The sequence below is a fragment of the Heteronotia binoei genome, chromosome 16 (assembly GCF_032191835.1).
Source record: "Heteronotia binoei isolate CCM8104 ecotype False Entrance Well chromosome 16, APGP_CSIRO_Hbin_v1, whole genome shotgun sequence".
NCBI classification, from domain to species: Eukaryota; Metazoa; Chordata; class Lepidosauria; order Squamata; family Gekkonidae; genus Heteronotia; species Heteronotia binoei.
The window spans coordinates 54,975,348-54,989,022 of record NC_083238.1 but is presented as its reverse complement, the minus strand read 5'-3'; the positions used below and the strand labels follow the sequence as shown (position 1 = coordinate 54,989,022).

The 13,675-nt window shown below is 47.6% G+C and overlaps 1 protein-coding gene across 2 annotated transcripts in view; it reads right to left on the bottom strand.

Annotated features, from left to right (window-relative positions):
* Nucleotides 1–13,675, bottom strand: part of GLS (glutaminase) — a 94,457-nt gene that overhangs the window by 41,827 nt on the left and 38,955 nt on the right. For both annotated transcript variants that reach the window (XM_060257409.1, XM_060257410.1), the window contains 6 exons: nt 13,534–13,566; nt 11,908–11,966; nt 9,043–9,109; nt 6,324–6,374; nt 3,598–3,774; nt 375–506 (listed from right to left, as the gene is read on the bottom strand). In XM_060257409.1, coding sequence (XP_060113392.1) covers nt 375–506; nt 3,598–3,774; nt 6,324–6,374; nt 9,043–9,109; nt 11,908–11,966; nt 13,534–13,566 — 519 coding nt within the window. The remainder of the gene's footprint in view (nt 1–374; nt 507–3,597; nt 3,775–6,323; nt 6,375–9,042; nt 9,110–11,907; nt 11,967–13,533; nt 13,567–13,675) is intronic.

Sequence of the window (13,675 nt, the reverse complement as noted above, 5' to 3'; positions counted from 1 at the left end):
GCTGGCACTCCATATGTCTAACACTCTGTTCTTGTTCAGTAGTGCCTTAAGGACTAACAAAAACGATGAGATGTGTGAGTTGCCGCTTGCTTCAGATACCGTTCAGCTGTGACTCACAAAAACTCGAAAGCCCTGCCACTAATTTTGTTGGTCTTTCAGGTGCTACTGGATTCTTCCTCTTTTCTACTGCTATGGGCACACTAACACAGCGTGACCCGTCTTGATCAAATCTTCAGAAACACCAAGGAGCGAGCCTGAAGCTGGTAGACAAGCAGGAAAACTAATGACGAATTCTGACCTGTGCAGAACACAGCCTAATAAATGATAGTTTTGGGACCAGGGAGCAGGGAAGAGTCCATGGAAACCTTACTTACATGACAGAAGTGTATCCCTTTAACACTATTGCCCATCTTGTCCAGAGGCGGAGACCAGCACATCATTCCCATCACGTTAGGAACCACCAAGAGGATGCCGCCGGCAACCCCTGATTTTGCAGGAAGACCGACCTAAACGGGAGGGAAGAACAAGCAGACGACGGTGTCAATCAGCACTGGAGCAACGTCCAGCCAAGATGGCTGCTGTGACAGTGGCACTTCTGCTGCTATGCAAACAAGGATAAGAACGTAAGAGAAGCCATGTTGGATCAGGCCAATGGCCCATTCAGTCCAACACTCTGTGTCACATAAGAACATAAGAGAAGCCATGTTGGATCAGGCCAATGGCCCATTCAGTCCAACACTCTGTGTCACATAAGAACATAAGAGAAGCCATGCTGGATCAGGCCAATGGCCCATTCAGTCCAACACTCTGTGTCACATAAGAGAAGTCATGTTGGATCAGGCCAATGGCCCCTCCAGTCCAACACTCTGTGTCACATAAGAACATAAGAGAAGCCATGTTGGATCAGGCCAATGGCCCATTCAGTCCAACACTCTGTGTCACATAAGAACATAAGAGAAGCCATGTTGGATCAGGCCAATGGCCCATTCAGTCCAACACTCTGTGTCACATAAGAACGTAAGAGAAGCCATGCTGGATCAGGCCAATGGCCCATTCAGTCCAACACTCTGTGTCACATAAGAGAAGTCATGTTGGATCAGGCCAATGGCCCCTCCAGTCCAACACTCTGTGTCACATAAGAACATAAGAGAAGCCATGTTGGATCAGGCCAATGGCCCATTCAGTCCAACACTCTGTGTCACATAAGAACATAAGAGAAGACATGTTGGATCAGGCCAATGGCCCATCCAGTCCAACATTCTGTGTCACATAAGAGAAGCCACGTTGGATCAGGCCAATGGCCCCTCCAGTCCAACACTCTGTGTCACATAAGAACATAAGAGAAGCCATGTTGGATCAGGCCAATGGCCCATCCAGTCCAGCACTCTGTGTCACATAAGAGAAGCCACGTTGGATCAGGCCAATGGCCCCTCCAGTCCAACACTCTGTGTCACATAAGAACATAAGAGAAGACATGTTGGATCAGGCCAATGGCCCATCCAGTCCAGCACTCTGTGTCACATAAGAGAAGCCACGTTGGATCAGGCCAATGGCCCATTCAGTCCAACACTCTGTGTCACATAAGAACATAAGAGAAGACATGTTGGATCAGGCCAATGGCCCATCCAGTCCAGCACTCTGTGTCACATAAGAGAAGCCACGTTGGATCAGGCCAATGGCCCCTCCAGTCCAACACTCTGTGTCACATAAGAACATAAGAGAAGCCATGTTGGATCAGGCCAATGGCCCATCCAGTCCAACATTCTGTGTCACACAGTGGCCAAAACCCAGGTGCCATCAGGAGGTCCATCAGTGGGGCCAGGACACTAGAAGCCCTCTCACTGTGTCCCCTCAAGCACCAAGAATACAAAGCATCACTGTCCCAGACAAGAGTTCCAGCTATACTCTATGGCTAAGAGCCACTGATGGACCTCTGGCTCCAGATCTTTATCCAATCCCCTCTGGAAGCCCTCTATGCTTGTAGCTGCCGCCACCTCCTGTGGCAGTGAATTCCACCTGTTAATCACTCTCTGGGTGAAGGACTTCCTTTTATCCGTTCTAACCCGACTGCTCAGCAATTTCATTGAGTGCCCACGAGTCGTACTGTGAGAAAAGGAAAAAAGTACTTCTTTCTCTACCTTTTCTATCCCATGCATCATCTTGTAAACCTCTATCATGTTGACGATGACCCGTTTGCTGATTTTAATGCAAGCAGCTGTGAGTTGAGATGAAGTACAAGGAAAGACTTCTCTACTCAATGAGTGATTAATGTGTGGAATTTGCTGCCAGAGGATGCAACAATGGCTACAGGCATAGACAGATTTATGGAGGAGAGGTCCACCAGTGGCTACAAGCTATGGTGACTATCGGGAATTTCTGCATTCAGAGAATGGTGATCTCAGAATACTAGTCCCAGGAGGCAACATCAGGGAAAAGACTTGGTCTCTGCGCCCTGTTGTCGGCCCTCCAGAGGAACTGGTCGGCCAGTGTGTAAGACAGGAGGCTGGACTAGATGGACCCTCCCTGGTCTGATCTAGCAGGGCTCTTCTGATGTTATTAGGAAGGCCTCGGCTTCTCTGCCCTGTTGCTGGTCCTCCAGAAGAATGTGTCAGCCACTGTGTGAGACAGGATGCTGGACTAGATGGATTGATCTAGCAAGGATCTTCTGTGTGCTCTTGTGGTCTGACAGCTAAAGAAAGAAAACCTTGTAACATATTTCTCTTAAGACTGAAAAGCTGGGACCGAAACAGGTGGAGGATTCTGGTAGGAACAGAGTCCAGTCTGCCCTTTAGAAAAAGAAAGAGGGCAAGCAGAGAGGAATCCCTGCTCATCTGTGAAAGGTGCATGTGCCAATGAAAACAGCAGACAAGACAGAAAGTGATCTGGAGGCCAGGCAAGACAAAAGGGAAATTTAAGTTCTGTCTCAATGCATCCAAACTCTTCCTCTTCAGATCTTTCCTGCCGAGATCAGGACTCTGCCACGTGGAAAATGCCGCCTGCCGTCTGAATGCCAGGTAACTGTCTAGCAGGCACGTGCCCCAATATTTAAGGAGCAGCGAAACACAGGATCTGGGCAGCTCTCCATGAACAGACTTTGCAACCTCAGTTGCACAGCAAACTTTCATACCTGGACTGACCTATTAGTGCTTAGGGCGGGGGCGGAGAAACTTGATTAATGTAAGAGCCACATAGAATAAATGCCAGATGTTTGAGAGCTGCAAGGCTTGAATGTCAGGGGAGGGAGGAAGGAAATTAGATGGGGAGGGAGAGCTGGAAAGAAAGCAATTTTAACTTTAAATGCATTCTCCAAGCTGCCAGCTGGCTTGGCTTGGAGAAGTGATTTAAGGAGAGAAATGTCTTCTTCTAGCTGGCCGACTGGGCGGTGGGGGCTTCGAGCCACACAATATGTGTGAAAGAGCCACAGTTTGGCCACCTCCAGTCTAGGACATGGTACCTTTTAGTAGATCTCCTACACCCCTCTTAATAAAGGACCTGGAGTCCACTGCTTGACAGAATAAAAGTTAGTTGTCCGTATGCTTGAGGGAACCTTAGCACAGCCCTCTTCTGAAATCCGAGTGCAGAGAAAGGCATACTTACGTGGAAGGCAAACTGTCCAGAGAAATCGTACATGCCGCAGGAATGCATCAAGCTGAGGGTGTTCCGAACGGCTTCGGGACTCAGGACCCTCTCCCCGGTGATGGGGCAGAACCCGCCGTTCGCCAGGGTCGCTGCCATCACGCTGGCCGACTCACAGGTCACTTCGATGGAGCACAGCTTGGGAAAGAGAAAGCGAGCTTGTTCAGTGTCCGCCCTTCCTTCCCCCAAGCACAAAGGCGATTATCGTGCAAGTGCGCAGTTGGACGTTCACTGTGGATAGCAGGGCTACTGAGTATTTTGTGAACCAGACAGCATAAAGAACAAAGCTGGAGTCCATTGGCACCTTTTAGACCAGCCAAATTTTATTCGAGATATAAGCTTTTGTGTGCATGTATCTGAGGAAGTGTGCATGCACACAAAAACTTATACCTTGAATAAAACGTGGCTGGTTTTAAAAATGCCACTGGATTCCAGCTTTGTCGAGATTGTATATAGAAAGAAGTAAAAAAAAAAGATGATGAAGATATAGGGTTTATACCATGCCTTTCACTCTGTATTTCAGAGTCTCAGAGAGGCTTACATTCTCCTTTACTTTCCTCCCTCACTACAGACACCCTTGAGAGATAGGTGGGGCTGAGAGAGCTCTCCCAGAAGCTGCCCTTTCAAGGACAGCTCTGCGAGAGCTATGACTGACCCAAGGCCATTCCAGCAGCGGCAAGGGGAGGAGTGGGGAATCAAACCCAGTCCTCCCGGCTAAGAGCCCATGCACTTAACCACTACACCAAACTGGCCGAAAGAGTCAAGAGTAGGATGAAAGACTGTACTCGCGCATTCTCAGCAGATGATAAGGAAATACTTTAAAGGATAGGAAAAATCTGATAGCAGCCATCATTAGCACAACACAGAACATGGTTCTAATTTCACAATGTATCGTATCTTACTTTTTCTTGGTGCCCAAAACATACCATCTATTAGAGAATGAGCCTGTCATCTTAAGACAGAATCATGACAAATTCACTTTGTTCTTTATGCTGTCTGGTTCACAAAATTTAACCCAGAATCATGACAAATTCACTTTAGCCCAAAAAATTGTGGGCTTACAAGGTATCAAGGGTGAGGAACAATTAGAAAAGCCTCCCCCCTCCCCCACAGTACAATTAGCAACATTGCAGGCCTCTGGGGCTAGAGAATTAGCTTTCTTGCTCACTTCCCCAAGCCTCAGTAATCCAGTGGTGTAAATATAGCTGAACTGACAACTGAAGTTCAGGGAGACACAAGCCAAAAGACCCCAAGCTGTGCAGTGTAAACAGGGTAAACTAATCCCTTCTAGGCTTGAGTGTGATGAGTGGATATTGGCACATGAACTCCAATGAAAACCACCAAAAATTCGGCAAATCAACGAAAAGTCTCACTGCACTGTTACGCTACACAGTCGTGCTTTGTGGAATTACATTTCCGGGGATGTATTTGGAACTGCAGGACTGGGGAGAGGCGCAGCCGTGTATCAGCCTGGTTGCACAGAATCCAGATAAGCAGTGTCACGATCCCGGGCCTAGTGAGGCCTGCAGGCCCCAGGGAAGCCTGCTTAGGAGTTACTGGGGAAAGCCTACATCTCCCAGGATCCCCTCTGTCCCTCTGATTGGGTAGCAAAGATTTTGGAGGGGGTGGGGCCTGGGAAGAGAATACATAACGGCCAAGCTCAGGAAGTGAGTGTTCTTTCCCTGGAAGGCTAAGCTGGAGGCAGGCTGTGCCTAAAGAGCTTGAAGCAGGGGAAGGGCCCTTACCCCAAGGGGGTAAGTGTTAGCATTAGTTTAGGGACTGTATACATAGACGAGTTAGGGCATTTGTTTATTTTCCCTTCACCCTTTTACTGGTTAATGCATCTTAATTTATATTGCACTAAAATAAACCTTCTTGTTGTTCACTCTGCCTGGTCCTCACGCCCATTATTTGGCCTAAGCTAAGGGAAGCCAGGAAGGGCTTGAGAGCGGACTCTGGGCCTTCTCAAGGGAGACCCTTAACCCAGAGTGGTGGCAGCAATTGATAATATCCCCCGAGTCGTGACAAGTGGTAAAAAGAATTCTCAGGACATAATGCCCTTTAGAGACTGCAGCTGAAAACTGGGTGACCAGAAGCCAGAAATTATGAATTTCAGCTGCATCACGAGGGTGATGGAATTGGTACTGTAGTAGGGTTTAATGTCAGCCATAATTTTGAACTATCAGGCAACATGAGGGGAGGGACGGTGGCTCAGTGGTAGAGCATCTGCTTGGTAAGCAGAAGGTCCCAGGTTCAATCCCCGGCATCTCCAAAAAAGGGTCCAGGCAAGTAGGTGTGAAAAACCTCAGCTTGAGACCCTGGAGAGCCGCTGCCAGTCTGAGAAGACAATACTGACTTTGATGGACCAAGTGTCTGATTCAGTATAAGGCAGCTTCATATGTTCATTATACTTGCCCTAATTCTGCAGATTTATGGGTTTTTTTCCTTTCAGGTTGGATCGCCATGTTAGTCAGTAGAAGCACAATAAAATTTGAGTGCAGAGGTAACTTAGAGCCAAACAAAATTTTCCAGTAGATAAGCTTTTGTGAGTCAGAGTTCACATCATCAGGAAGCGAGCTTTGATTCATGAAAGCTTATCGAGTGGAAAAGGTTGTCCGTCTTTGAAGTGTTTCTGGGTTTTAATAATTTTCATTTTTAAATGACAGAAGTGACGATTAAGCTGTTACCTGGAAGTAGAAGTCTAGGATGCCAACCATATCTGTGCCTTCTGGAAAACACTGGAAAACATCGTAGCAAATTTAACACACTGTGACACACCAAGGAATTCAACAAATGTGAGCTGAAGATCGCGAGATATTGCAGAATCGACTGAACTCTGGCGAAGTACTCAAGTTATACAATATCACCATTACTTAGAAGCAACTTCACAGATGTGGATATATCCAATGTTTCTTTTCATCCCTTAAATGAACACTTAAAGTAAAGCCAGGGGTGGCCAAACTTGCTTGATGTAAGAGCCATATAGAATAAACATCAGGTGTTTGAGAGCAGACAGGAAGGAAGGAAGGAAGGAAGGAAGGAAGGAAGGAAGGAAGGAAGGAAGGAAGGAAGGAAGGAAGGAAGGAAGGAAGGAAGGAAGGAAGGAAGGAAGGAAGGAAGGAAGGAAGAGAGGCAAATAGATGGGGAGAGAGGTGTGGAAAGAAAACAATTTTTACTTAAAATACATTCTCCAAACCGCCAGCTGGCTTGGCTTGGTGAAATGACTGAAAGCAACAAATGCCCTTTCCAAGCCAGCTGACAGTGGTGGGACCTTCAAGAGCCACGCAATGTGAGTGAAAGAGCCACATGTGGCTCCCAAGCCACAGTTTGGCCACCCCTGAGTAAAGCTTCTTCATGTAGCTCTGTACCTTCCCAGCAATTACTTGCACGAAAAACTAGCAGAAGGCCAGAGCAACTTCCTAAATGGAATAAAAGTTTGGGGTGCCTGGGATGCCATTTCAGCATGTGCCGGGCCCGCCCTCCTTCCCTCAACCTAGTTGCTTCCCTGTCATACCATAACAGATGCCCTAAACCAAGGGTGGCCAAACTTGCTTAATGTAGGAAAAAAGGAAAGGTCCCTTGTGCAAGCACCAGTCGTTTCCGACTCTGGGGTGACGTTGCTTTCACGACGTTCTCATGGCAGACTTTTTACGGGGTGGTTTGCCATTGCCTTCCCCAGTCATCTACACTTTCCCCCCCAGCAAGCTGGGGACTCATTTGACCGACCTCGGAAGGATGGCTGTCAACCTCGAGCCAGCTACCTGAACCCTGCTTCCACTGGGATCGAACTCAGGTCGTGAGCAGAGGGCTCCGACTGCAGTACTGCAGCTTTACCACTCTGCGCCACGGGGCCCTTATCAGGTTGGCTAGGCGAAGACTATTCAAGTGGGCGGTTCTCTCACCCACACGTGTTCAAATCACCCAGCACTTTAAAATGGTTTTAATAATTTTTAATTGTAATATGTTTTTTAAACTGAAAATGTTAAATTATGGTTTTATATATTGTACTGGTTTAATTGTGTAGATACTGTGAGCCGCCCTGAGTCCACTTGCGGAGAGGGCAGGATATAAATAAAATGTAATAAATAAATAAATAAATCAAATCAGGGGTTTTAACTGAGGCCTAGTCTGATACTCCAGGCCAGATAGAGGAGTATCCAGCTTCCGCAGGAATCGAACTCAGGTCATGAGCAGAGGGCTCCGACTGCAGTACTGCAGCTTTACCACTCTGCGCCACGGGGCCCTTATCAGGTTGGCTAGGCGAAGACTATTCAAGTGGGCGGTTCTCTCACTCACACGTGTTCAAATCAGGGGTTTAACTGAGGCCTAGTCTGATATTCCAGGCCAGATAGAGGAGTATCCAGCTTCCGCAGGAACCTAACTCAGGTCGTGAGCAGAGGGCTCCGACTGCAATACTTGCTGCTTTACCACTCTGCGCCATGGGGCCGCTTGCTTAATGTAAGAGACACACAAAATAAATGTCAGATGCTTGAGTGCAGCAAGACATGAATGTCAGACGTTGGGAGAGCTGAAAGGAAGGAACGAAAGAAGGAAAGCAGATAAATGGGAGGAGGGAGAGGTGGAAAGAAAGCAACTTTAACTTTAAATGTATTCTCCAACCCGCCAGTTTGCTTTGCTTGGAGAAGTCATTTAGAGAGGCAAATGCCTTCTCCAAGCCAGTCACTGGGGAGGTGGGGGCTTCAAGAGCCTCAACAATATGTGTGAGCCACAGTTTAGCCACCCCAGTCCTAAAACCATGACAGTATATCCCCAAGGAGTCAACTGGCTTAACTTCAACACAAATCTATCAGTAGGAAATCTCGCAGGTTATCTCACTGAAGTTCATGCAAACCTAAACCTATTGATTTTAAGCCAGCACAATTGGATATCAAACTAGTTATCCCACAGCAAAATGAGTCCAACTACCTTTTGCTTCAATATAAATCCAACTGCTAGTTTTGCCCCTTCAGCATGCTTCAGGCAGGGCATCTGTTTGTGTTTTTCCCTCAGTCTTTAAAAGCACAACACGTTCTTATAGCACGGGTTTGTTTTTAAAAAAAAAGGTGTAGACTGCTTTGAGAATGTGGACAGGGTAGGGTCAAGACATCACGAGCGCTGGCCAATCTGGGCTATGGAGAAGCACCTTCTGCTGGACGGCAGCAGAACTGGTTTTTCCTGACACAGGAAAAGGTATGCTTGGATAGACTGTATTGATTGCAGCTTCAGAGCAGTCACTGTGGTTCTACTGTATGCGTATAACTCCATTTGGAAATTAGATTCATACCCCCTTTTATAGACTATGCAGAAATTCTATTTTTCTCGCTAGCTGGGTCCCCCCCCCCCCAAAAAAAAAGCTGAGATACAATATCATCTTGTAAGACACCACTGCATTTATTCAAAACTTACCTTCTTCTCTTTTAGGTAATAGCCTATAGCAAAGTTTCGGTCTCCGCTCTCTCTTTCAGACTGGAACCTAATAAGGTACAGAAATGCAGTACTGAGTGCTTCTGACACGGGTATGTCCTTTTAGGTTAGCTAGGTGTAATTTTTTTAAAAATGAGATCATACAAACAGCTACTAATCTAGAAACTTGTTTTGGAGGGGAGTTAGAATTCTCATATCCCCACAACTATTCCTGCATTTTGATATTTCTGTTAAGCTACTGCAAACCATTTCAGAAAAACAGTATGACAAGAAAAATGAAAAGACAGAGTGATCATTGTCCTCTACTCTCAGGCCCGTAGCTATGGGGGAGACCGGGGGGGGGGGGGCAGGCCGCCCTATTAAACCCCCCCTCCCCTATGTAGGGTCCCTCCAACAGACCAGCGAGAGAGAGAGAGTGTGAGAGAGCAGGGGGGATAGAGAGAGAGAGGAACAGCAAGAGAAGAACAGGAGAGGGGCAAAGAGTGAGGGGGTAGCAATGGGGACGGTGGCAGATAGAGCAGGGGGGCAGCGAGATATAGAGGGGGGACAGTGAAAGAGTGGCAACGAGATAGAGAGAATGGCAGCATGAGAGAGGGGGACAGTGAGAGAGCTGGGGCCGGGTGAGCTGGCTGCTGGACGAAAGCAGCAGCCGAGCCCCAGGGCCCCTCCCCGCCGAATTTTTTAGCTCCTGGGCCCCTCCACCCAAAATTTTCTGGCTGCGGGCCTGTCTACTCTGTTCATTGATGTGCGTTTTCTGGGGGAAAAAATCTGAATAGGAAAATCTGCTAGCAAATTTTCTGATTCAGGTTTTTAGATAAATAATTTAACAAAAGAAAAGCAAATACAACATGTACCCGCACTGGGGTTTCTCTATGCTTCATATCCCACGTTTACCCAACTAGCACACTTTTTTTTTGTCTGCGTGGCACAAAATTTCCCGTTTCTATATTCATCGGAAGAATCTCTGCTTTGGAAAATGTTCCACCCTCCATCACTGATTCTGCTTAGCACTGTTAGTGGAGGTTCCTTTTAAGGAAAGGACACGACTGGCAAAGCACTGGCTGTAACTTTAATAGGAGAAACTGGATTTGTGGGGATTACTTTGATGAGAGAACAGAAGTCAGTGCTATGGGACACTAATCCTCAAAATGAGGGGGTGCTTCTCACTTAAGTATTTCTTGGGTGAATGACCTGAACAAACTTATGATACAACAAAAACCTAAGGAAGTGCAGAAGACAGAGGAGCTCAAGATTGGCCGAGTATTGGCTATAAAATATAGCCACAACCCAGCCCCGTAGCTAGGGGCTGTGGCGGGGAGGGGCTGCAAGGGGACAGTAGGAAGTTGGGAGAGTCTGGGGCTGTCCCTCTCCCTCTTGTGTGATTTAAATCACACGGGAGGGGCTTGAAGGAGCACCCACTAGCCCTCACGCATGAGAGGGGGGGGGGAAAGGAGCAGCCCTGGGATGGGGGTGAGGGCCTCTAAAAAACTGTCAGGGGGCCAGGCCCCGTGGTTAGCTATAGGCCTGCCACAACCTCTCCACCTGCCCTCAAAACTATGATGCCACGCTGCAAAGTTCCGCAGCAGGAAATCATTCATTCTTACAGTAGAGGTATTATGCAACTAAGCGGGACAGGGCTGGTTCAAAAGTGAAGCGAAGCCATGGCTTAGTTAAAACGGCCACAGCTAAGTAACCTAGTGGCTGCTTGCTCTGCCAGGTGTGGCTACAGGGAGCCAGGTGCAACCAGCCCCCGGCCCCCACATTCCCACTGGCCAACAAGCAGGGGAGTTTGTGCCGCTGAAAGGTGGCAAACCAGGTCCTGCTAAGCTAGTCAGGGTATCAGCTAGGTCACTGGCACGGTGGGGGGAGAGCAACGGTTCTGGAGACAAAAACTGGTGAAAGAACAAGAAACTGCAGATCAATTCCTAGTTTCCCAAATTAAGCATGGTAAAAATAAGATACAGTTTTGCATTGTGTACATTAGAAGGTCAAGGTAGTCCCCTGTGCAAGCACCAGTTGTTTCCGACTCTGGGACGACGTCCATCATGATGTTTTCACGGCAGACTTTTTATGGGGTGGTTTGCCATTGCCTTCCTCAGTCTTTTACACATTTTACCGACCTCAGAAGGATGGAAGGCTGAGTCAACCTGGAGCCAGCTACCTGAACCCAGCTTCTGCTGGGATCGAACTCAGGTCATAAGCAGAGAGCTCAGACTGCAGCTTCCCTCAACCATTTGGGCCCAATGTACCAAAGAGAGAGCACAGCATTCCTCAAGTCGCAGCAACTATGCTACTGGCTGAGACCTGAGTTCAAAAACTGCAGAGAAGCATTTTCAATGGCTACTCCCCCGGCTACACTCCAGCATCAATGTCTTTCAAATGTACTCTAAAAATCTCTTTCTCTGGATGGTTTGAGTTGGCTGGAAATAAGCCAATGAAGTAAGAGTTTTAGCAGGCCCTTTAAAAAAAAAAGAGAAGAAGATATTGGATTTATATCCCGCCCTCCACTCCGAAGAGTCTCAGAGCGGCTCACAATCTTCTTTACATTCCTCCCCCACAACAGACACCCTGTGAGGTGGGTGGGGCTGGAGAGGGCTCTCCCAGCAGCTGCTGTTTCAAGGACAACCTCTGCCAGAGCTATGGCTGACCCAAGGCCATGCTAGCAGGTGCAAGTGGAGGAGTGGGGAATCAAACCCAGTTCTCCCAGATAAGAGTCCGCTCACTTAACCACTACACCAAATTACTTTCCAGAGTAATTGGCACATGTTCTAAATCCATTGCTACCTGGGCTCGTGGTAGGTACCTGATTGGGAGGTGAATTTCAAAACAAACAACAAAAATACTTACGTGGCATTACTGAACCCGACATATTCATTTCCAGCCATCTTATTCATGAACTGCATCACCTATTGAAGAAGCATCAGAGCTTTTTTTTCAGGAGTACAACACATCCTATCATAAAGCTAGCAAGAAGATTCACTGTGTGTATGAAGCCGCTTATGCTGAATCAAACCCTTGGGTCTCTCAAGGTCAATATTGTCTATTCAGATGGGCAGCAGCTCTCCAAGCTCTCAGGCTGAGGTCTTTCCCATCGCCTACTGCCTGGTCCCTTCAACTGGAGAAGCTGGGGATTGAACTTGGGACCTTATGCATACCAAGCTGAGGCTCTTCCACTGAGCCATGGCTCCTCCTTCTAGTTCTCCAGGGTCTCAGGCTGAGGTCTTTCCCATAACCTCCTGCCTGGTCCTTTTAATTGGAGATGCCGGGGATTGAACCTGGGACCTTCTGCATGCCAAGCAGAGGCTCTTCCACTGAGCCATGGCTCCCCCTTCTGGCTCTCCAAGGTCTCAGGCTGAGGTCTTTCCCATCACCTACTGCCTGGTCCTTTCAAATGGAGAAGCTGGGATTGAATCTGGGACCTTATGCATACCAAGCTGAGGCTCTTCCATTGAACCATGGCTCCTCTTTCTGGCGCTCCAGGGTCACAGGTTGAGGTCTTTCCCATCACCTCCTGCCTGGTCCTTTTAATTGGAGATGCCAGGGATTGAACCTGGGACCTTCTGCATGCCAAGCAGAGGTTCTTCCACTGAGCCACAGCTTCTCCTCTTGGCTCTCCAGGGTCTCAGACTGAGGTCTTTCCCATCACCTACTGCCTGGTCCTTTCAACTGGAGAAGCTGGGGATTGAACTTGGGACCTTCTGCATACCAAGCTGAGGGTCTTCCACTGAGCAATGGCTTCTCCTCCTGGCTCTCCAGGGTCTCAGGCTGAGGTCTTTCCCATCACCTACTGCCTGGTCCTTTCAACTGGAGAAACTGGGGATTGAACCTTCTGCATACCAAGCTGAGGCTCTTCCACTGAGCCACAGCCCCTTCCCGAAATGAAGCTGCCTTATACCAAGCATGAACACTGGTATCCATCGAGGCCAGTATTGTCTACTCTCGCTGGCAGCAGCTCTCCAGGGTCTCAGGTAGAGATCTTTTATATCACCTACCATCTGATCGTTTTTTTTAACTGGGAATGCCAGGGATTGAACCTGGGAACTTTGGTATTCCAAGAATACGCTCCAGGGCTCTTCTTCTAGCAGGGGCTCCTCTGCATATTAGACCACGCCCCCAATGTAAGCACTCCTCCATGAGCTTAGAGGACTCTTAGTACAGAGCCTACTGTAAGCTCCAGGAGGATTGGCTACATCAGGGGGGAGTGGCCTAATATGCAGAGGAGCTCCAGCTAGAAAAAGAGCCCTGATATGCTCTATGACCAAGCCACGACCCCTCCACAATTTCAGTGGCATTAAGCAACAAGTAGAATTTAGATGCACACACGTTATGTTCAGTCAACAGATTCTGATTAGCAGAAAGCTTTCCCACAAATCAGAAGAAAAGGGGAAATGGAAAATACACCAATACAATACAGCCACGTACATACAAACTTATATATGGAAATAAGTTTTAAAATGCGTAAGACTCACTCACATAGTCAAATTTCTCTGCATTATTTGCTCCTTGCTGAAAGGAAAGAAAACACATTTACAAAGTTTGTTAATACAAGGGAAAGCTTTTGATCTAATTTCACTTAGTTTAAAAAGCAAAACCTATGTAATAAATTCTAATTCGT